At 34.3% G+C, this 16,583-nt stretch overlaps 1 protein-coding gene across 2 annotated transcripts in view; it reads left to right on the top strand.

Annotated features, from left to right (window-relative positions):
• LOC138703414 (medium-chain acyl-CoA ligase ACSF2, mitochondrial-like) overlaps positions 1-5,538 on the top strand; it is a 107,532-nt gene extending 101,994 nt beyond the window's left edge. For both annotated transcript variants that reach the window (XM_069831252.1, XM_069831253.1), the window contains 2 exons: positions 4,871-4,981; positions 5,160-5,538. In XM_069831252.1, the coding sequence (XP_069687353.1) occupies positions 4,871-4,981; positions 5,160-5,300 (252 nt within the window). In that variant the 3' untranslated portion in view covers positions 5,301-5,538. The remainder of the gene's footprint in view (positions 1-4,870; positions 4,982-5,159) is intronic.
• The last annotated feature ends 11,045 nt before the right edge of the window (positions 5,539-16,583 follow it).

Genomic DNA, 16,583 nt, shown 5'->3' on the forward strand with positions numbered 1-16,583 from the left:
CTCTCCTGGTATTTTCCTGCAGTTCATCCAGTTTTCGGGGCCTGTTGCTGCAAACTACAGACATGAGATGTCCCCAGAGAAAAAAGTCAAGTGGCGTTAAATCTGGCGACTTAGGCAGCCATTCCACTGGATCCCTGCGACCGATCCAACGCTCAGGGATAACTTCATTCAGCAATTCATGGACTGTCAATCTGAAATGCGGTGGTGTTCCATCCTGCTGGAATAAAAACCCACGTCTTCTTTCTAGGGGCAGATCATCCAAGTAGGGCAGCAGTGTAGCCTCGAGATGCTATCTGTACAGTGGAGCAGTGAGCTTGTTGTTCAGAAACACGGGACCGATGACAACATCCCCGTGTATGCCACACCACACATTTAATCTTGGGTCAAACTGATTATGAGCCTCTACAGCTATGTGGGGGTTCTCGGTTGCCTAGTACACAGCGTTATGTCGATTCACTGTTCCGTTCAAATGGAAACAGGCCTCATCGCTCCAACAAATATCAGCTTCAAGGTTTGGCTGGTGCTTTCGTCGTTCAAGAAATCACTCACAGAACTCACCCGCATATCTGTGTCATCCCCATGCAGTTACTGCACAAAGTGCATACAATAGGGATGGAAATGATTGACAGATAGTATCCTGGACACGGACGCTTGACTGGTGCTACATTCTTGTGTCACTTCCCTGGTTGACCGTGATGGACTGACTACCAGCTTAGCTAGTACACTAGCTGCGATTGCATCCCCTGTTGCTGTACGAGGCCGCCCTGAACGTTTTTTGTCGTGGATACTGCCTGCTGTCTTGAACCTTTCCATTAAACGACCAGTGATTCTGTGATGTGGGGTAGGTTGTTCTGGATGCCATCTGTGATATTCTTCTGCTGCTTCCCGTAGACTCAGGCCTCCTGCATGCATGAGAACCATTTCCACCCTCTCAGGAATTGTGTACATTGTCTGTTGCTACCCGGTTCACTTGTGAAACTAGCACTTACTCATCTGTCTACACAAAAACACAATTTATTAATTACAGTGCACGACCCAAACCACATTTCTAATTTAAGTTTCGTACGCTCCAGAGATGTGACACCTAAGTTTTGGATGCGTTTTCCCTAACCAAACTGATACCTTACTTGAAAAGCGAACATGTTTGTTGCAGTTTTCTAAAAAATGGCTCTTACGATTTTCTTTAAATTTTGCACATGAACTACATGTACCAATATCTAAAACATTTATTTGAAACTATTTTTTGTACTTACACTAATAACGGAGATGTCCTATGTCGCGCGACTTTTGAATCACCCTGTATTTAAGCCAAGTAAGTGAAAAAAGTACACAAAAATACAATGGTGAAAATGATGTAAATAGCATATATACATTGGAGCCTCAATTATAGACAGGGAAAGTGTCTTTTTTATCCTTTCTTAATAAGGCAGTAAGGAGTGGGGTGTGAGTGAAAGAAGGTGAGGTATTCATGTACAGTTGTCTCTTGGTAGCAGTCTGGTGTTTCATATTGAGCGCAACCACGCTTAAAAAAAAATTGCACTTGAAAACTAAGTTCGCTGTGATACAGAGACTAAAAAAAGGTGAAAGTGTGACAAGTTTAGCTATGGAACTATCCATACCAGAAAGTACATTAGCGAAATTGAAAAGGAATATTACTGGCAACAGTTATTTTGATACTATTTCCAGTTCAATTCTTGAAAATAGAAAACAGTAAAGAAACCAACTATAAACAAAGGAGAGATTATGCTCTTCTTTTGCTCTCTCAAAAGGATCACTATGTACTGTGATACATAAATATCTTTATTTTGACTATAACAGAAACTCGTAATCGTGTTTTAATTTCGAACACAGTCACCTTATTCTTGTTTTTAATTCTTAATTTAGAATACAGAATATAAATTCTTAATATGGAATACAGAATATAAAACAGACTACAGAATATAATCATAACAATAGAAATAAAATACAGTAACACATAAAAATAGAAAAAAGAGGATACAATAATATTAATAAAACCTGAGGACCGAATGAGCAGTGCTCTTTTTTCTCCAAAGTGCAGAGTTCTGTCATGAAAAGAGGTCACAAAACTTTAAAATTTTTCCTGGTTTTAATAATAGTTAATTTATTTATCATATGTTTAAATTCAAGGAAAATAAATTAATTTTTTTTTAAATATACCTGTTTGTTACATTTTTGCGATCTAATTTACGAAATTTCCTGGATTTTCTCTTGGTAAAATTACGATATACAAAGAGAACCTGTAATAGTGAACATTATTCTTGCGGACCCTATAAGGTGGCTGAACTTAATTAGATGTGCTTCCTCCTAGAATCGAACTGCCTAAAATCAAAGTGCCTACAATTAAGGCTCCACTGTAATTATTCAAATTCTTTTAATCCTGTAAAAATAAAAAAAAGCAAACAAATTTGTTTAGTTTCTTAAAAATTCCACATGTCCCGACTATGTATGAATATTACAATCATATGAAAAACTTAATTTGAGAAAAAATATGACATTTGGGTTTTTGTAATTCACGATTCAAATAATAAGAAACTTCATATGATGGATTTATGAATAAGACACAAGAATAACAGGGCAGCAAACTTACTATTGCTTAATCCCATTGATCTAGAATTTAAATATAAGAATAATGGAACACGTACTCAAAGAGAATTCAACCAAATTGACCTAGAATTAAGACACAAGCAGGATTTAAATCATAATTTTAATCACTTCATTTTTATTATATAAACCACTTATTTAAATCAAATTATTTTTGTGATAAAATCAGTGAATTATTTAAGTTAAGTCTATTATTAATTTTTTAAATAACAATTTACAATACATCCTAAATTTTCTTAGTTGAAACGTTAAAATTATAACACTTCTAACATCTCAACTGTCCACACCTGTAGAGTAACAATTAGCGCATCTGACCACGAAACCAGTTGGCCCGGGTTCGATTCCCAATCAGGGAAATATATCTGGTTGAGGTTTTTTCCGGAGTTTTCCTTCAACCCAATATGATCAAGTGCTGGGTAACTTTCGGTAGTGGACCCTGGACTCATTTCACCGGCATTATCACCTTCATCTCATTCAGACGCTAAATAACCTAAGATGTTGATAAAGCATCATAAAATAACCTAATAAAAAAAACATTTCAACTAAGAAAGTTTTAAGTTTTAAACAAGTAATGTTAACGTGAACAAGAAACAATGACATCCTATATGTTAACAATGATATGCCCACTGAGTAAATAATTAAAATCAATTTGCTTTCTTATAGTTCTCTAATGCTTGTAGTGCACTGTTGTTCAAATTCAAACTGTTGTTTTTTTTCAGTTTGTTTTATGGCATTTTTGAGTTAACATCTAGTAGTAACTTGCTATGCTAAGAGAACAGTCACTTTATTGATGGGGTATTAAGTTGTTCTACTTTGAAAGTGTAGCAAGATCACTGCTGTTAACTTAAAATGAGTAATCCAGATCGAAAACTTGATCCAGTATGGAGAGAATTAAACACTTTTCTCACTTCAAGTGGAAAAAGCATGAAAGCTAAATGCAAATCATATGGTTTAGAAATGCAGGGATTAGTTGCTACAATGAAGTTACATGTTCAAAAATGTAACAGCATAAAAAATAAATAAAGAAAAAACTAGGATGAGCCTGCTCCAATATTCGACAATGAAGATAAAAATTTAGAGACAGGTCCAGCAGTTGCACCTTCAGTATCAAAACCCAAAACCAAAGAGATCATTAGTTACTCATCACCTATCCACTGAGAGACCATCTTTGAACTTTACAAATTAAGCGAAGTCAGCTTAGTCCCTTTGTTATCTGAACAAATGAAAAACAGAAAGAGGACTGAAACAAACAAGTTGCAAAATTCTGTTATCCTACAAACAATTCCTTCTGTTGCATTCAGCTGTAAGACAGAAGAACTGATTCAAAAATATGTTGTAATGTATCATATCCCAATTCAAATTATTATTAAAACATCAGCCTGTATATATATTCTTCATTATTCATCCTATAGTTCCGTCGCTCTTATTTCCAGCAACCAATCACGTTGCAGGTCGGCTATATTTAAATGTATGTGTTTTGTGATTCGCTACTGATGACGTTATGCACTTCCTAAGGCTCGATAAATACTTAATATAATCACCCGCCATTTTAGCTCTTTTGTTGGCGTTCGCAGAAAGCACATGAGAATGTTATTTGCCGCTCAATTATTTGCTCAATTACAGTGCGTTTGATTTATTATCATAGGAGCTACGACATGATAATGTTTAACTGTGCGGAAAATAGATTCCTCATCTGGTAGCTCAGCAATGAAAGAATATAAATGGCAAACAATACTACCTATCTAGATTTTATAAAGCCTTCAAAGAGGCGGAGTCACGCAGGAAATGACAGCGACATGATTATAGGTACTTCATAAACACTGAAGCATACACTAATCTGAAAATTATTTCCAATGATTTAAGTTAAGTTATGTAAGCAAAATTTTAATTTTAAAAAATCCGATTTAAATCAAATAGGCTAAATCTGATTGAAATGTTTTATTTATTTTTAATAAAAATCATGATTTTTTTACACCCTGGACACAAGAACAAGAAAACTGCAATAAATTTGTTTATTATAAGCACTAAATTATAAGAAAAATGCTTGCATATTTATTATAAGTATATCAACCATCAATCAAACATTTTCGAAATATAAATTGCTATCTTCAGATCAATCAATCAATCAGATTTTATCAGAAGAAACTATTACTGATAAAACAGTCTCAAAAACTTCGAGAAAATTTAATTTTTAACGAGTATAATCTAATTTTATATTTGACTTGACATAACATGTGTATGTTACCAGGTCATAGGAGTTCCTGATTACAGAATGGGCGAGGAAGTGTGTGCTTGTTTAAGACTCGTTGAAGGCTCCAAGCTAACTACAGAACAGGTTAAGGAGTACTGCAAAGGAAAGGCGAGTATACATATAGGCTACGAAACATAACTTACTACTGATACCTCCTTAGTAAATTTTTCTGTGATTAATACTATGCTTATAAAAGAAGATTTAAACTTTTTCATACAGTGAAGTGATGAGAATACTTGAATCGTTTTAGTGTTCTTAACTAATAATTTCCTTTCTCTCCTTACAGATTTCACATTTCAAAATTCCTCGATACATTCACTTCTTAACAAATTTTCCTAAGACTGTATCAGGAAAGATACAAAAGTTTCAACTTCAAAAAATAATTATTGAAAAGGAAAAGCTCAGTGCTGAAAATAGGCCTAAGTAAACTACAATATCTGCAGAGAGTTGACTTCAACTGGAAGACATGATAAAAAATAAATCATTAAAAAAGAACTAAGATTTACAGCAGTATTAACAGATAACCCAACCAATATAATATATATATTTTTTTTCCATGATAATACAAAATGAATCTACACTATGGAAAATACTCTTTGTATATAGTTTTGTAATGTGATGTTACTGTTGTTGACTGTCTACAAAATAAAATATTTTTTGTAATATCTTCAAGGTGTTATTTACAAAAAGTGCTGATTCCTCTAAGTACCTAGCGTAAGGAATCCAAATGAGTGAAAGTTCTAGCATTAAGTAATAATGAATAAGAGGCTATTGCACCACCTTTTTTGTTTAGACCAGGGGTCGTCAGCACAGAGCACGCTGGGGCTAGTCTCTCTTACCCGCGGGAAACACAGTGCACTAGGGTGCACTCTGTAGCTGCTAGCGGGTATGCTCTCTATCTCTCCCTGTTGCACGACAGTGCACACGGGACAGCACCGCATACCCTTTGCATATTTCAGCGAGTGCTGACGACCACTGGTTTAGATTATGAAAACAAAATGTGTCGCATAACTGAGAGAATGAAGTTTCATTTTAAAGCATAGCTAGTGTCAAATTAAAGGGAGGTTTGAATAAAAGAAGCACCTACACGAGTAGGAAATGAAATAATCTTGTACCTTAGCTGCACACTTCTGAGACTGGAAAGATAAAAATGTAGACTTATACATTGTATATATATATATATATATATATATATATATATATATATATATACATACATACATACATACAATGTATAAGTCTACACACATATATATATATATATATACATTTTATCTTTCCAGTCTCAGAAGTGTGCAGCTAAGGTACAAGATTATTTAATTTCCTACTCGTGTAGGTGCTTCTTTTATTCAAACCTCCTGCTCCAACTATGCATCTAATCTAACAATATAAGACAAACAAAATATCACTTATAATTTCTATATCTTATTCGCAGTACCTATAGAGGGCGTGGGCACTGACTATGCGAGCAGTCTGTTAAGGGGTGGGGAGTACACTTTTCAATAATATAATTTTACTACATTTCGACATTTTCCTTTCCTCAGAATCTATACATCCTCTAGAAACAAAAATTGGCTTGCTTAATACACACTATCTGTACATGAATAAACAATTTTAATGTTTCTAAAAATGTAACAGTTATTTTTAATAAAACTTACGAAAATGAGTATTTTATTCAGCCAGGTATCATTTACATGATAAATTAAGGTACTCATATATTTGTAGTTTGATGTAATTCTTGTTTTGATATATTTTTAATGAAGATATCTACAACATATAGCAAAATCTCTAACATGTGAATTTTAAAAAATATATTTTCCTAATTTTAAACTAATTTTTTTTAATTTGATCTATATTATTTTTTTTTATAAACTACACATTCTATTGAAAGATTTTATTGTACTTCGTTGACATGGGAGAACTTTACATACATGCAAAGTTTCATTAAGATATCTTAAGTACATTTTGGGTTATCATGCTAAACAAAATAGTCAAATAATTTAAATAATTAAAAAACAAAACTATGGTAGTGATCTATTGTGGTCTCAATGGTCTCATGCCATCTTTTTAATGGTCTTCAAACAGATGACTGTCCAGAAGGGCAGTAAGTTAATGTAGCACTGTCTTTGGCCATTTTTCTGTTGGCATTCTCTCAACATGCTGTCTGCAATTAACTCTACAGATTGGAAGAAAATTTAATATAAAGTTAGATGTTCAATTCTTCCAAAATGTCTGTATTTCGTTTTCTATCTCAAAGTGTGTATCGTACCGTTTTCCTCATGAACTTCATTTCGTTGGTATGGTAATTATATGTTGAACATCTTTTTTTTTCAAAGTCCAGGTTTCTGATCAACAGACTAAAGTAGGTCGTCTAAAATGTTGTACATCTTTAATTTTCTATGTTTATGTACTAAATTGGGTTTTAAAACTGAATTGATAATGCCGATAACTTTTACAAAATTAGTCATTTTAATACCGATGTCCTTTTCTTTATCATATGAAAGACGGTACCCTAAATAGTTAGAAGCAAGAAAAGAAACTGGAATCTTGCTCACTGGAGTACACTGTAAATGATAAGTAAATCCTGGCCATATAAATTGATTAAGCATGTGAAGTTTTTGATCTCGTTTCAAAAGTATGGAAGTTGATAAGCTAGTTAGATCACTTTCTAGTTCCTTAATAAGATTAGTTTTATCAAGAACTATCTCATCTGCAAATGTAACATCAAGATACTTAATAATATTCCAAGATATTAAAAATATTTGTTTAAATATCTTACAGAAATCCATAGCCATTTCACATAATCATTTATATTAATGTTTAAATTTCTAAATTTTCTAAATTACATATTGTACTATGATTACTACCTACTAAGTTTATATTGATATATTTTTTATTTCTTTCTATTCCATATAATGTATTTTTCTGCAATACAGTGAAACCTGCCGTTGCGGTCACTTCATTTGAACGGCCACCTGGCCAAAAGGCCAATTTTCTCTGGAACCAATTGAATTTTCCATAAGATTAATACAAATTCTCTCTTTATTTAGCGGCCACCTCACGCGCCGGCCAGCAGTCGGGGTCTATTTGGATTGGAACCTGACTATAACGGTCAGTGTCCAACAAAAAACCTTTTCACGGATACTTTCTGACCTACCTATTTTTTCGTTGGTTAGAGGACAGAAAGCAATAGCTAAGTGTACAACAGTACACCCTCCATATCTTGGGGTTAGTTTGTTACTGTTTTATGACTCTTTTGTCACTTTCTACTCCGACCCTGCACAGCTATTAATTCTTACTCGTTTTTTAAGGATTGAAACACGGACTTTTTCTATCGAAAATGTCACAGTATGTTTTAGGTAATTAACCATTCGAATTTTTTTTATTATTTTTTTTCCTCCTCTTTCCATCTTTCTCTATATGGACCAGCTTTTACGAATTTTTCTTCTTTTCATCCACTTGATTCAGAGGAACTGTGAAGTTAGTTTGAGAGAGAAATCATGTCTAACAATAAATTTAGAGTGGTGTTAAGTTTAGAGGTGAGACGAAAAATGATTGAAGAAAGTGAGAAGGGAACATCTGCGAGAAAAATTGCAGAAATATTCAAATGTGGAAGGACACAAATAAACGGTATAATTAAGAATAAAGATGAAATATTAAAAGAATGGGAGGAAGAGAGAATCTGTGTTTAGTAATGTGAATGATTTCATTTACAAATGGTTCGAGTGTGCAAGGGCAAAGAAATTGCCAATAAGTGGGCCTATGATTCAAGAGAAAGCTCTTGAAATTGCCAAATAACTCAATGTAAAAAATTTTGTTGCTAGTAATGGGTGGTTAGAGTGCTTTAGAAAACGGCATAACATTGCATTTCGTTCTGTGTCTGGTGAAGGAGGTGACATTGCAATCAATGTTATTGAAGAATGGAAAAAAATAGACTGCCTTCAATTCTTGCGGAATATGAACTCAGAGACATTTACAATGTTGACGAAACAGGTTTTTTTCAGGGCCCTCCCTAACAAAACTTAAGTTTTAAGAAAAAAGAGTGTAAAGGGGGGAAGTTGGCAAAAGACAGAATAACCCTGCTCTTTTGTTTTAATGCTGCAGGAGAAAAGGAACCACTTTTAATGATAGGGAAATCATTGAAACCGAGATGTTTGAAAAATGTTGACATGGGCTTATTGGAGGTGATGTAGATTGCCAACAATAAAGTTTGGATGACATCATCATTGTTTGAGAATTAGCTATGCGATTTCAATTCCAAGATTAAACGACAAAAATCGCAATGTGATCCGTGAAATTGGTGTTTCTTCCCCCAAATACATCACACCTCCAGCCCCTTGATCAAGGTATTATCCAGTCATTTAAGCTGAGGTATCGCAAGCGAGTTTTGAAAAGGCTAGTTGCAAGAATGGAAGAGACTGACATTAATATGAATGATTGTTGTACACGCACAGTGAAATTCAGTATTTTCATGCTGATTCATAAAAAATCCGCAACCTTAACCAAGCAGCCACGTGATAAAACGGCCATTTCACAAGGTAACTTCAGATGGCCGCTTTAGACAGGTTTGACTGTAATTGTTTTCCGGATCTATATGGTCATATGTTATGGCAGGTGGATATATTAATAATGAAGATATATTTTTACATAGGTACCTTTCGTTATGTGCAAAAGCATTATCATAGAATTATTCGTGAGTTTGAGTTTCCTCTTTTTTTTTTTTTATTACAATGTCTCTGTATAATAATATCGCTTGTCACCTCGTATGTTTGTATTACATAATTTACATATAACAGCCATTCCATGCTAAACTGCTCCTGGACATTATTTTTTAAATGTTTAATATTTCTTTCTGGAGACTAATAATAATAATAATAATAATAATAATAATAATAATAATAATAATAATAAAAAGCCTTATTATTTATATTTTACAGTAGAACTAAGTTCAACAACTTAGTTCACTGTGTATGTGTTTATTTTGTGAATAAATGTGAAGTATGTACATGCTGAACTTCAGTGTGAAAAATGATCAATATTGAGAGTCCTTGAATTGTTCCCTCTTTTCATCAGTCAGCTGATCTGGTGTCATCTTATCTACACCAGTAGTTTTCTTTCTCATTTTAGGAGTTCATTCTGAAAGCAAGTGAGGTAGATAATGAGTTTTGATTACATTAATGGTAACAGTTATGTGTGTCTCACCCATCACAAAAATTAGGTACTCTGAAGTTTATTTTATTTATTAATAGGAAACTAAGTTATAAAAGAAATAAAAGTTTACAGAAGTAAAGTTGAGTCACTAGTCAACACAATCTGAATAATACTTTTGCTTGAGTCAGAATTAAGACCTAATAAAGCTATGGTTAATATCTGTCACTCCCGTCCTACAGAGTATGACTGAGGTTACTAAACTTTATTTACTATTACCTATGGAAAAGTGAATTAAATTAAATTAAGTTGAATTTTAAAAGAGACTTCTGTGGTTGTATGTGTTCACATGTCATACAGCTCATTTTCGCAAACAAGGATAGTGTAAAAAAAAAATATGAGTGAATTTTGTTCTTGCTCCAAAACATAAGACATTTCAAATGCTTTTCTTCTTATTCTTGGTATATGAATACAGAAAAGAGAGAAAAGTGGAGAACATCAAAATAGAATTGGAGAAAGAAACTGAATGAAAATGAAGCAGCCAAAAAAGTTTACTTGTTGAAGGAAAGGGAGAGAGGTAGAAAGAGGCTAGCAAATGCAAAGAAATGTTTATCTGCAGACATGAACGAACTGAAGATCTACAGATGTAAGGCTGCTGAGAGATAGAAGAGAGCAGTAGGCAAAAGCCGGAAATGGAATTCCTGAGCTTGGTTCTTACAAGTGTGTGCAGTCACTTTATTTGTAAGGCAGTTAAAAGAGTGAAGAAAGTGCTTCCTACAAGCCCGAGTAAAAGCAGGCAGTTATTAAAAAACTTTTGGGAGCAAATCCAGATGTTCCAAGTACAGTGTTCAAGAAAAGGAAGAAATCTTGAAAGGAGGTTTGGCAGTTGAAGAAGATGAAGTTAAAATTATGTGCTTGAGAGTGTGTGACAGAGAAAACGCTCAGATTTTCAGAATGTATGAAAATGATGTGTCTTATGTTTCATATGAACAAATGATAGGTATTCTTCCAGAACCAACTATAAAGGTTACAAGAAACAAGACTCTATTATGTATTTTCTAGAAGTACTGATACTCTTGAACAATCTTAGAACTAAGTACTACTTCAGTTGATTTCTATGTTTATGTTTGTTGTGAGGTTAAAATATTTTATGACAATTACTACTATTTAATTTAGTGCTCCCTAAGATCATATAGATCATTTTTAAAAACATAAAATTGTTTAGTCACACGTTAAAAAGTGTTAAAATTTTTTAAAAAAGGTTATATACTGTACCTTGGACAGACGGCCCGTTTCAACGCGATGTTACTTTTCAGTACTTCAGGAGACACTGATGAAGACGCAACATCACGTCGAAACGGGTCGTCTGTCCAAGGTAGGCCTATATAACCTTTTTTAAAAAATGTTAACACTTTTTAACGTGTGACTAAACAATTTTCTGTTTTTAACAAACAAAGTGTTAACATGAACTAGAATCAATGGATCATTTTTAGTTTTAAATTTTAATTACTAGTATTTTTATATACAACACATAGGCCAAATGTAACTTCACAGTGTCACACCCGTCCACTTGAAAAGTGTCACATCTGTCCTGTGCATAATTATTTATAAAAATATTATGATCCAGGTATAAGTTAAATGTGCAATTCAGAAAAAAACCAAACCAGGTGACATGTCCCAACCAGGATTTGAATCCGGGTCAGGAAGGCTGTTTCACTATCAGCAAGGCTGTTACTCCACAGTGGTGGACAACAAGAACTTAATAAAAACTGAACAATCTTATAATTCTTTTAGCATGAATAATGAAATAAAACAAGAACACTTTACTTAATGGAAACTGAAATAGGCCTATGTTATAATTTTATTTATACTTTTAGTACAATCAATTTTTTTAGTATAAGTCACAGAAAATTCTTTTAGTATAAGTCACGAATAGTAAAATAAACAAGAATGTTTATTTGCTGGTAATAGTTTTTATTTCTATTGGTAGAGAGTAATATGAATAATATTTAGAATCTGTGTAGAATATAGAACAAATACCATATTTATTAGAATTTTGTGTTGTCTCTTTTATATTACTGGTATTTTCTTATCTAGTACAATGATTATGAATTTTAATGTTAAGTCGAAATTTGATATTTAAGTGAGTTTATTTATGTCTTTTTTTAGTTGTTTATAATACTGGTAATTATATTTCTTTTTGGTTAAAATGTCATCTAACTGGTATTCTTTATTTGCAATTTTCTGTACATTTCATGTGAAAAACTTAAAATTTATTTTCTTTCTTCCTTTCTTTTTTCTTCATGGGCAATCATATGATAAATCTGTCGGGCTGTACTTTTTGTAGACTTGAAAAGCATACGGTACTATGAATTTCTCTCCATTTAGTTGTTACCAAGGAGGAAGTAAAGTCCAGTGGTAGGATTATCACTATATACAGCAGCTTCTGGACAACCTAATGTATAATGCATTCCTTCAGTAGAAGAATATAATGGCTACCTATACATACCACCATGACTTAGTCCTCAGAGCTTCATTCGTGGAAACTGGTTGCAGGATTTGTGTAGGATAGCTGATAGAATCCACTTCACTACCCTTTGCAATCCTTATATACCGTACCATAACAGATATTGCAGGACTATGAGATTGGAAGAAAGTGATGATAATGATGATATTTATAATTTCATATGTCCTCCATCGTATTGGAGTACTGAATTCATCTAAATGCTTACTGTGCACCAGAGAAGAGGACATGGAGATGGAGCACCTGGCTAATTGTGAAACTCTTAGGACATTTGTGGACCTTCCATCAAAATATTGGGAAGCAAGAAGGATGATGACTTCATTGTTAAATCCAGAGCATTAGATACACACACATAATTTCATATGCAAAACTTATTAATCATAGAACTGTCACAGTGTCTCAGCGCTAGTGTGTTGAGCTTATAAGCCAGGGAGCCCGGGTTTAAATCTCACTTCATTCTGAATTTATCTTATGATGGGAAGTCCATGGTCTAGGTAACAAAGGATTTTCTCTGGCCTAACTATAGGGGGGGGGGGGGGAGATTTTCTTTTTTTCATTAAAATAAGTGAAAGTCGGCGCAATAGATGTAATAAGCTCGTAGTGATGGATTGTAGTGGCCCTCCCTTAAACTGAAATTCAATTCAAGGTTTGTACAATATTCTAACTTCACTGATTTGGTGACCCTGACTGCGCATCAATCATCTCTTCTCTGTTGATTGCATACCTACAACGTGTTTGCTGAATGTTGACTTGTGCCTCATTTGCTGAAAGTTAACTCTTGTGGATTCATTTCCTTTTTACTACTCTTTTCACTTTTATTTTTTTAATGTGTTCTTTGTGGAATAGTGAATGCGTTAATGTAGTAAACATTCCATACAGTGCAATAAAAAGTTAAATGTGTTGTGAGAGTGATAAAAGTGTGAAAAAATTCGTTTACAGCGGCGTATGTATATTCAACCTTCAATAATATTACTTTTTACCATTTATATTTATAATTGTTTTTGGAAAAATGAGCGTTGAGGTAGTTTAGGCGATTTTGGAAGTGAAAAACTTCGTTTCCACGTCGGTCATTACACTGACGTCACTAAACAAAAATCACCAGGCTTTGAAAATCCTACAGAGATTCGTATATGCAAGGCATAATAAAAGTCTAAACTAACCTGTCACAAAATCACAAGACATAACACGGGCCTAAGCCTAAACTAACCTAACCTGTCACAGATTCATATATTATGCAAGGCACAGCCTGAATGTAGGAGTCCACACCTGTGGAATAACGGTCAGCACGTCTGGCCGCGAAACCAGGTGGCCCGGGTTCGATTCCCGGTCGGGGCAACTTACTTGGTTGAGGTTTTTTTCCGGGGTTGGGTAACTTTCGGTGCTGGACCCCGGACTCATTTCACCGGCATTATCACCTTCATCTCATTCAGACGCTAAATAACCTAAGCTGTTGATAAAGCATCGTAAAATAACCTACTGAAATAAAAAAATAAATGAATGTAGGCCTACACTAGTGTGAAACTTTCGTGATGTCACCAAAGTTATGTTGATATTACAGAGGAGACAGCTGAAGGTATTGAAGCGAAGTAGGAAAAGAATCTCAGCACTCGTTTAACCATTATTTTTTATCGTACGGTACCCCAAATCCCCTCTATAATTGTTCCAGTTTATGCATTCTTTTTAAATGAGTACATTCCATTAGATGCCATTCCACCGAAATGTCAGGTTATTTCTGATGCTGATGTGTAACACGCAAAACAAGCACGAACTATTACAAACTAGCCCAAACTTCTAATATACCGCTAACTTATAGATACGTAGGCCTAGTAAGTTACCTATGTATAGGCTACAATATATGAATATGCCTACTTATTCTTTTCACGAGGATGCTATAAGCAAGCATAACTGTGGTTCAGTGTCTATTCACCATTCTTTGTACAGTAGTTTCACTTTATTTGCACTGATAATGTTAGTCACACGCCTGAAAGTCTGTATGGCAAAGTATGGTACCGGTACCTACTTAAAATATGTGATTGTGATAAGGCAGAATTGAATGTCCCTGTAAAGCACTGAACAACACAATAATCTGTACTTATAGTAATGTTTAGACTCGCATATTAGACACCGATAAAAACTAAAGCATTAACTAATAACACTGCACGAGAAGAAACTAGAATAAGCACAAAGACAAAACTATGCCCTCTTGCACAGAGATTACAAATTAACAAAACGGGTAAATTTTTTTAATTCATCGAATGTCATCGCTCTTTCATCAAGTCGTTCATAAATTCAATAAATTGTTAATCAGAAATACATCGATAGTGTACTAATAAAATTCATAACATTAAGCGAATATAATGTAAGCAAGCTCTACTGATTGACTGGGAAAAAGAATGAACTCGTAAAAAAATGCGATACGTAATCATAGATTACTTTTAAGTAAAATGTGGGTATCGTCATACTATTCATATTAATCCTTGCACGGCATATCACGAACAAAACTGCATGTGATAGCCTACTTTCAATGGTTCGTGGGCCTAACTCGTATGATTGAATATAACCGCACCCACGCATGAATCAACGTTATGGTGAAATTGTGGGACTTGGTTTCTTACTCCATAATATGGCCTGTGTGGAGGCTGAATGCTCAGACCTTCAGATTGTCACGCAGGTGTCTCGGGTTCCATTCTCGTCTGGATTTTTTTTTTCTGAAAAAATTCTTCATAGTTACATTTGTGGCGGACAAGATCGCAATTCGGGTTTTTGCAGGGGTTCTCCCGTTTTTCCACAAATTAGGCATTTACATCATTCTGTCACCATTTCTCCATTTCGTTATCATTCCGTAACATTCTCCGAATGCCGGCTGGCGACGCACAGAGAGCGCTTGCCTAGGGACAAGTGGAGTTGCCTGCTCGAAACCTGGACACACAGAGACATAGACAAACAACAGAGCACAGAGAACCTTGGTGTGGTCAGCCGGTGTGGGTTTGGGAATGCGTCACCAGAGGGTTAGCGCAATAGACCTTAATCAGGACCTCCTTAATAGGGATATCCTGAACTAGCACCAACAGATAGCGCACGTGTACTATAAGTGTGTTGATCATAAGTGGCCCATGAAGGTTTTGGTAATATACGAAAATGCTCGCCACCCAAATAAGTTTGACACATCTGATCCAGAGGAATGGGTGTACATGTCTCTTGTCATAAGAAAGTCTCCAGTGTGTTTCTGTGTAGCGTTGGATACAACACAACTTGTATAAACCGCAATTTAATGCTTTAAATACTAAAACTCCTAAATAAATTAAAGAAACAGGCCTAATTCCCTCCTCCATAAAGAAGATAAATTTCTTCATTATTATAAACAATATCAACTGATCAAAATTTTGAACGTAACTCGTAACCGTAGGCTACAACACATGACTAATTTGAAAAGTGAGACAGCTCCAGTAGAGGATAACCTAAATTCAGAATTATACAAATTCCCTTCAGAAGCTTTAAAGAAAAGGCTACTTACATTCCTAAACAACATATTCCAGAAATATGTCACAAGAATGGAATCATGCAATAATAATACCAATACAGTAGGACCTCTATTATCCATGGTAATGAAGGGGATGGACTGAACAATTAATCGAAAAAATCGGATAATCCGTACCATAGAAGATTTTCGTAAATTTAGTGGATAATGCTTACATTTTCGTAATTTCCTCTATGGTCTCTTGTATTGAAATGCTAGATACCGGTAGTAGATCAGAAGTTCACTGATATGTCTGGTTGTTAACAACGGGATTTTAGGGGACAAGGAAATGTCTTGTAATGGGAATAGTGGAGGTCTCGTATTGTAGATTTACATACTTCATATATGTCATCCTTGATTTTTATTAAATTCCACATGGTTTTACCTCCAGTCTCGTATTCTGAGATGAGCCACAGTTTGTTTCCCGAAACCACGCAGTTATTTGCACTTTTCTATACTTAGCACAACACAATTTCTTCTGATACTCTTGGAAGACATTTTATATAGAAGTTATACAGTAC

The sequence above is a fragment of the Periplaneta americana genome, chromosome 7, assembly GCF_040183065.1.
Source record: "Periplaneta americana isolate PAMFEO1 chromosome 7, P.americana_PAMFEO1_priV1, whole genome shotgun sequence".
NCBI classification, from domain to species: domain Eukaryota; kingdom Metazoa; phylum Arthropoda; class Insecta; order Blattodea; family Blattidae; genus Periplaneta; species Periplaneta americana.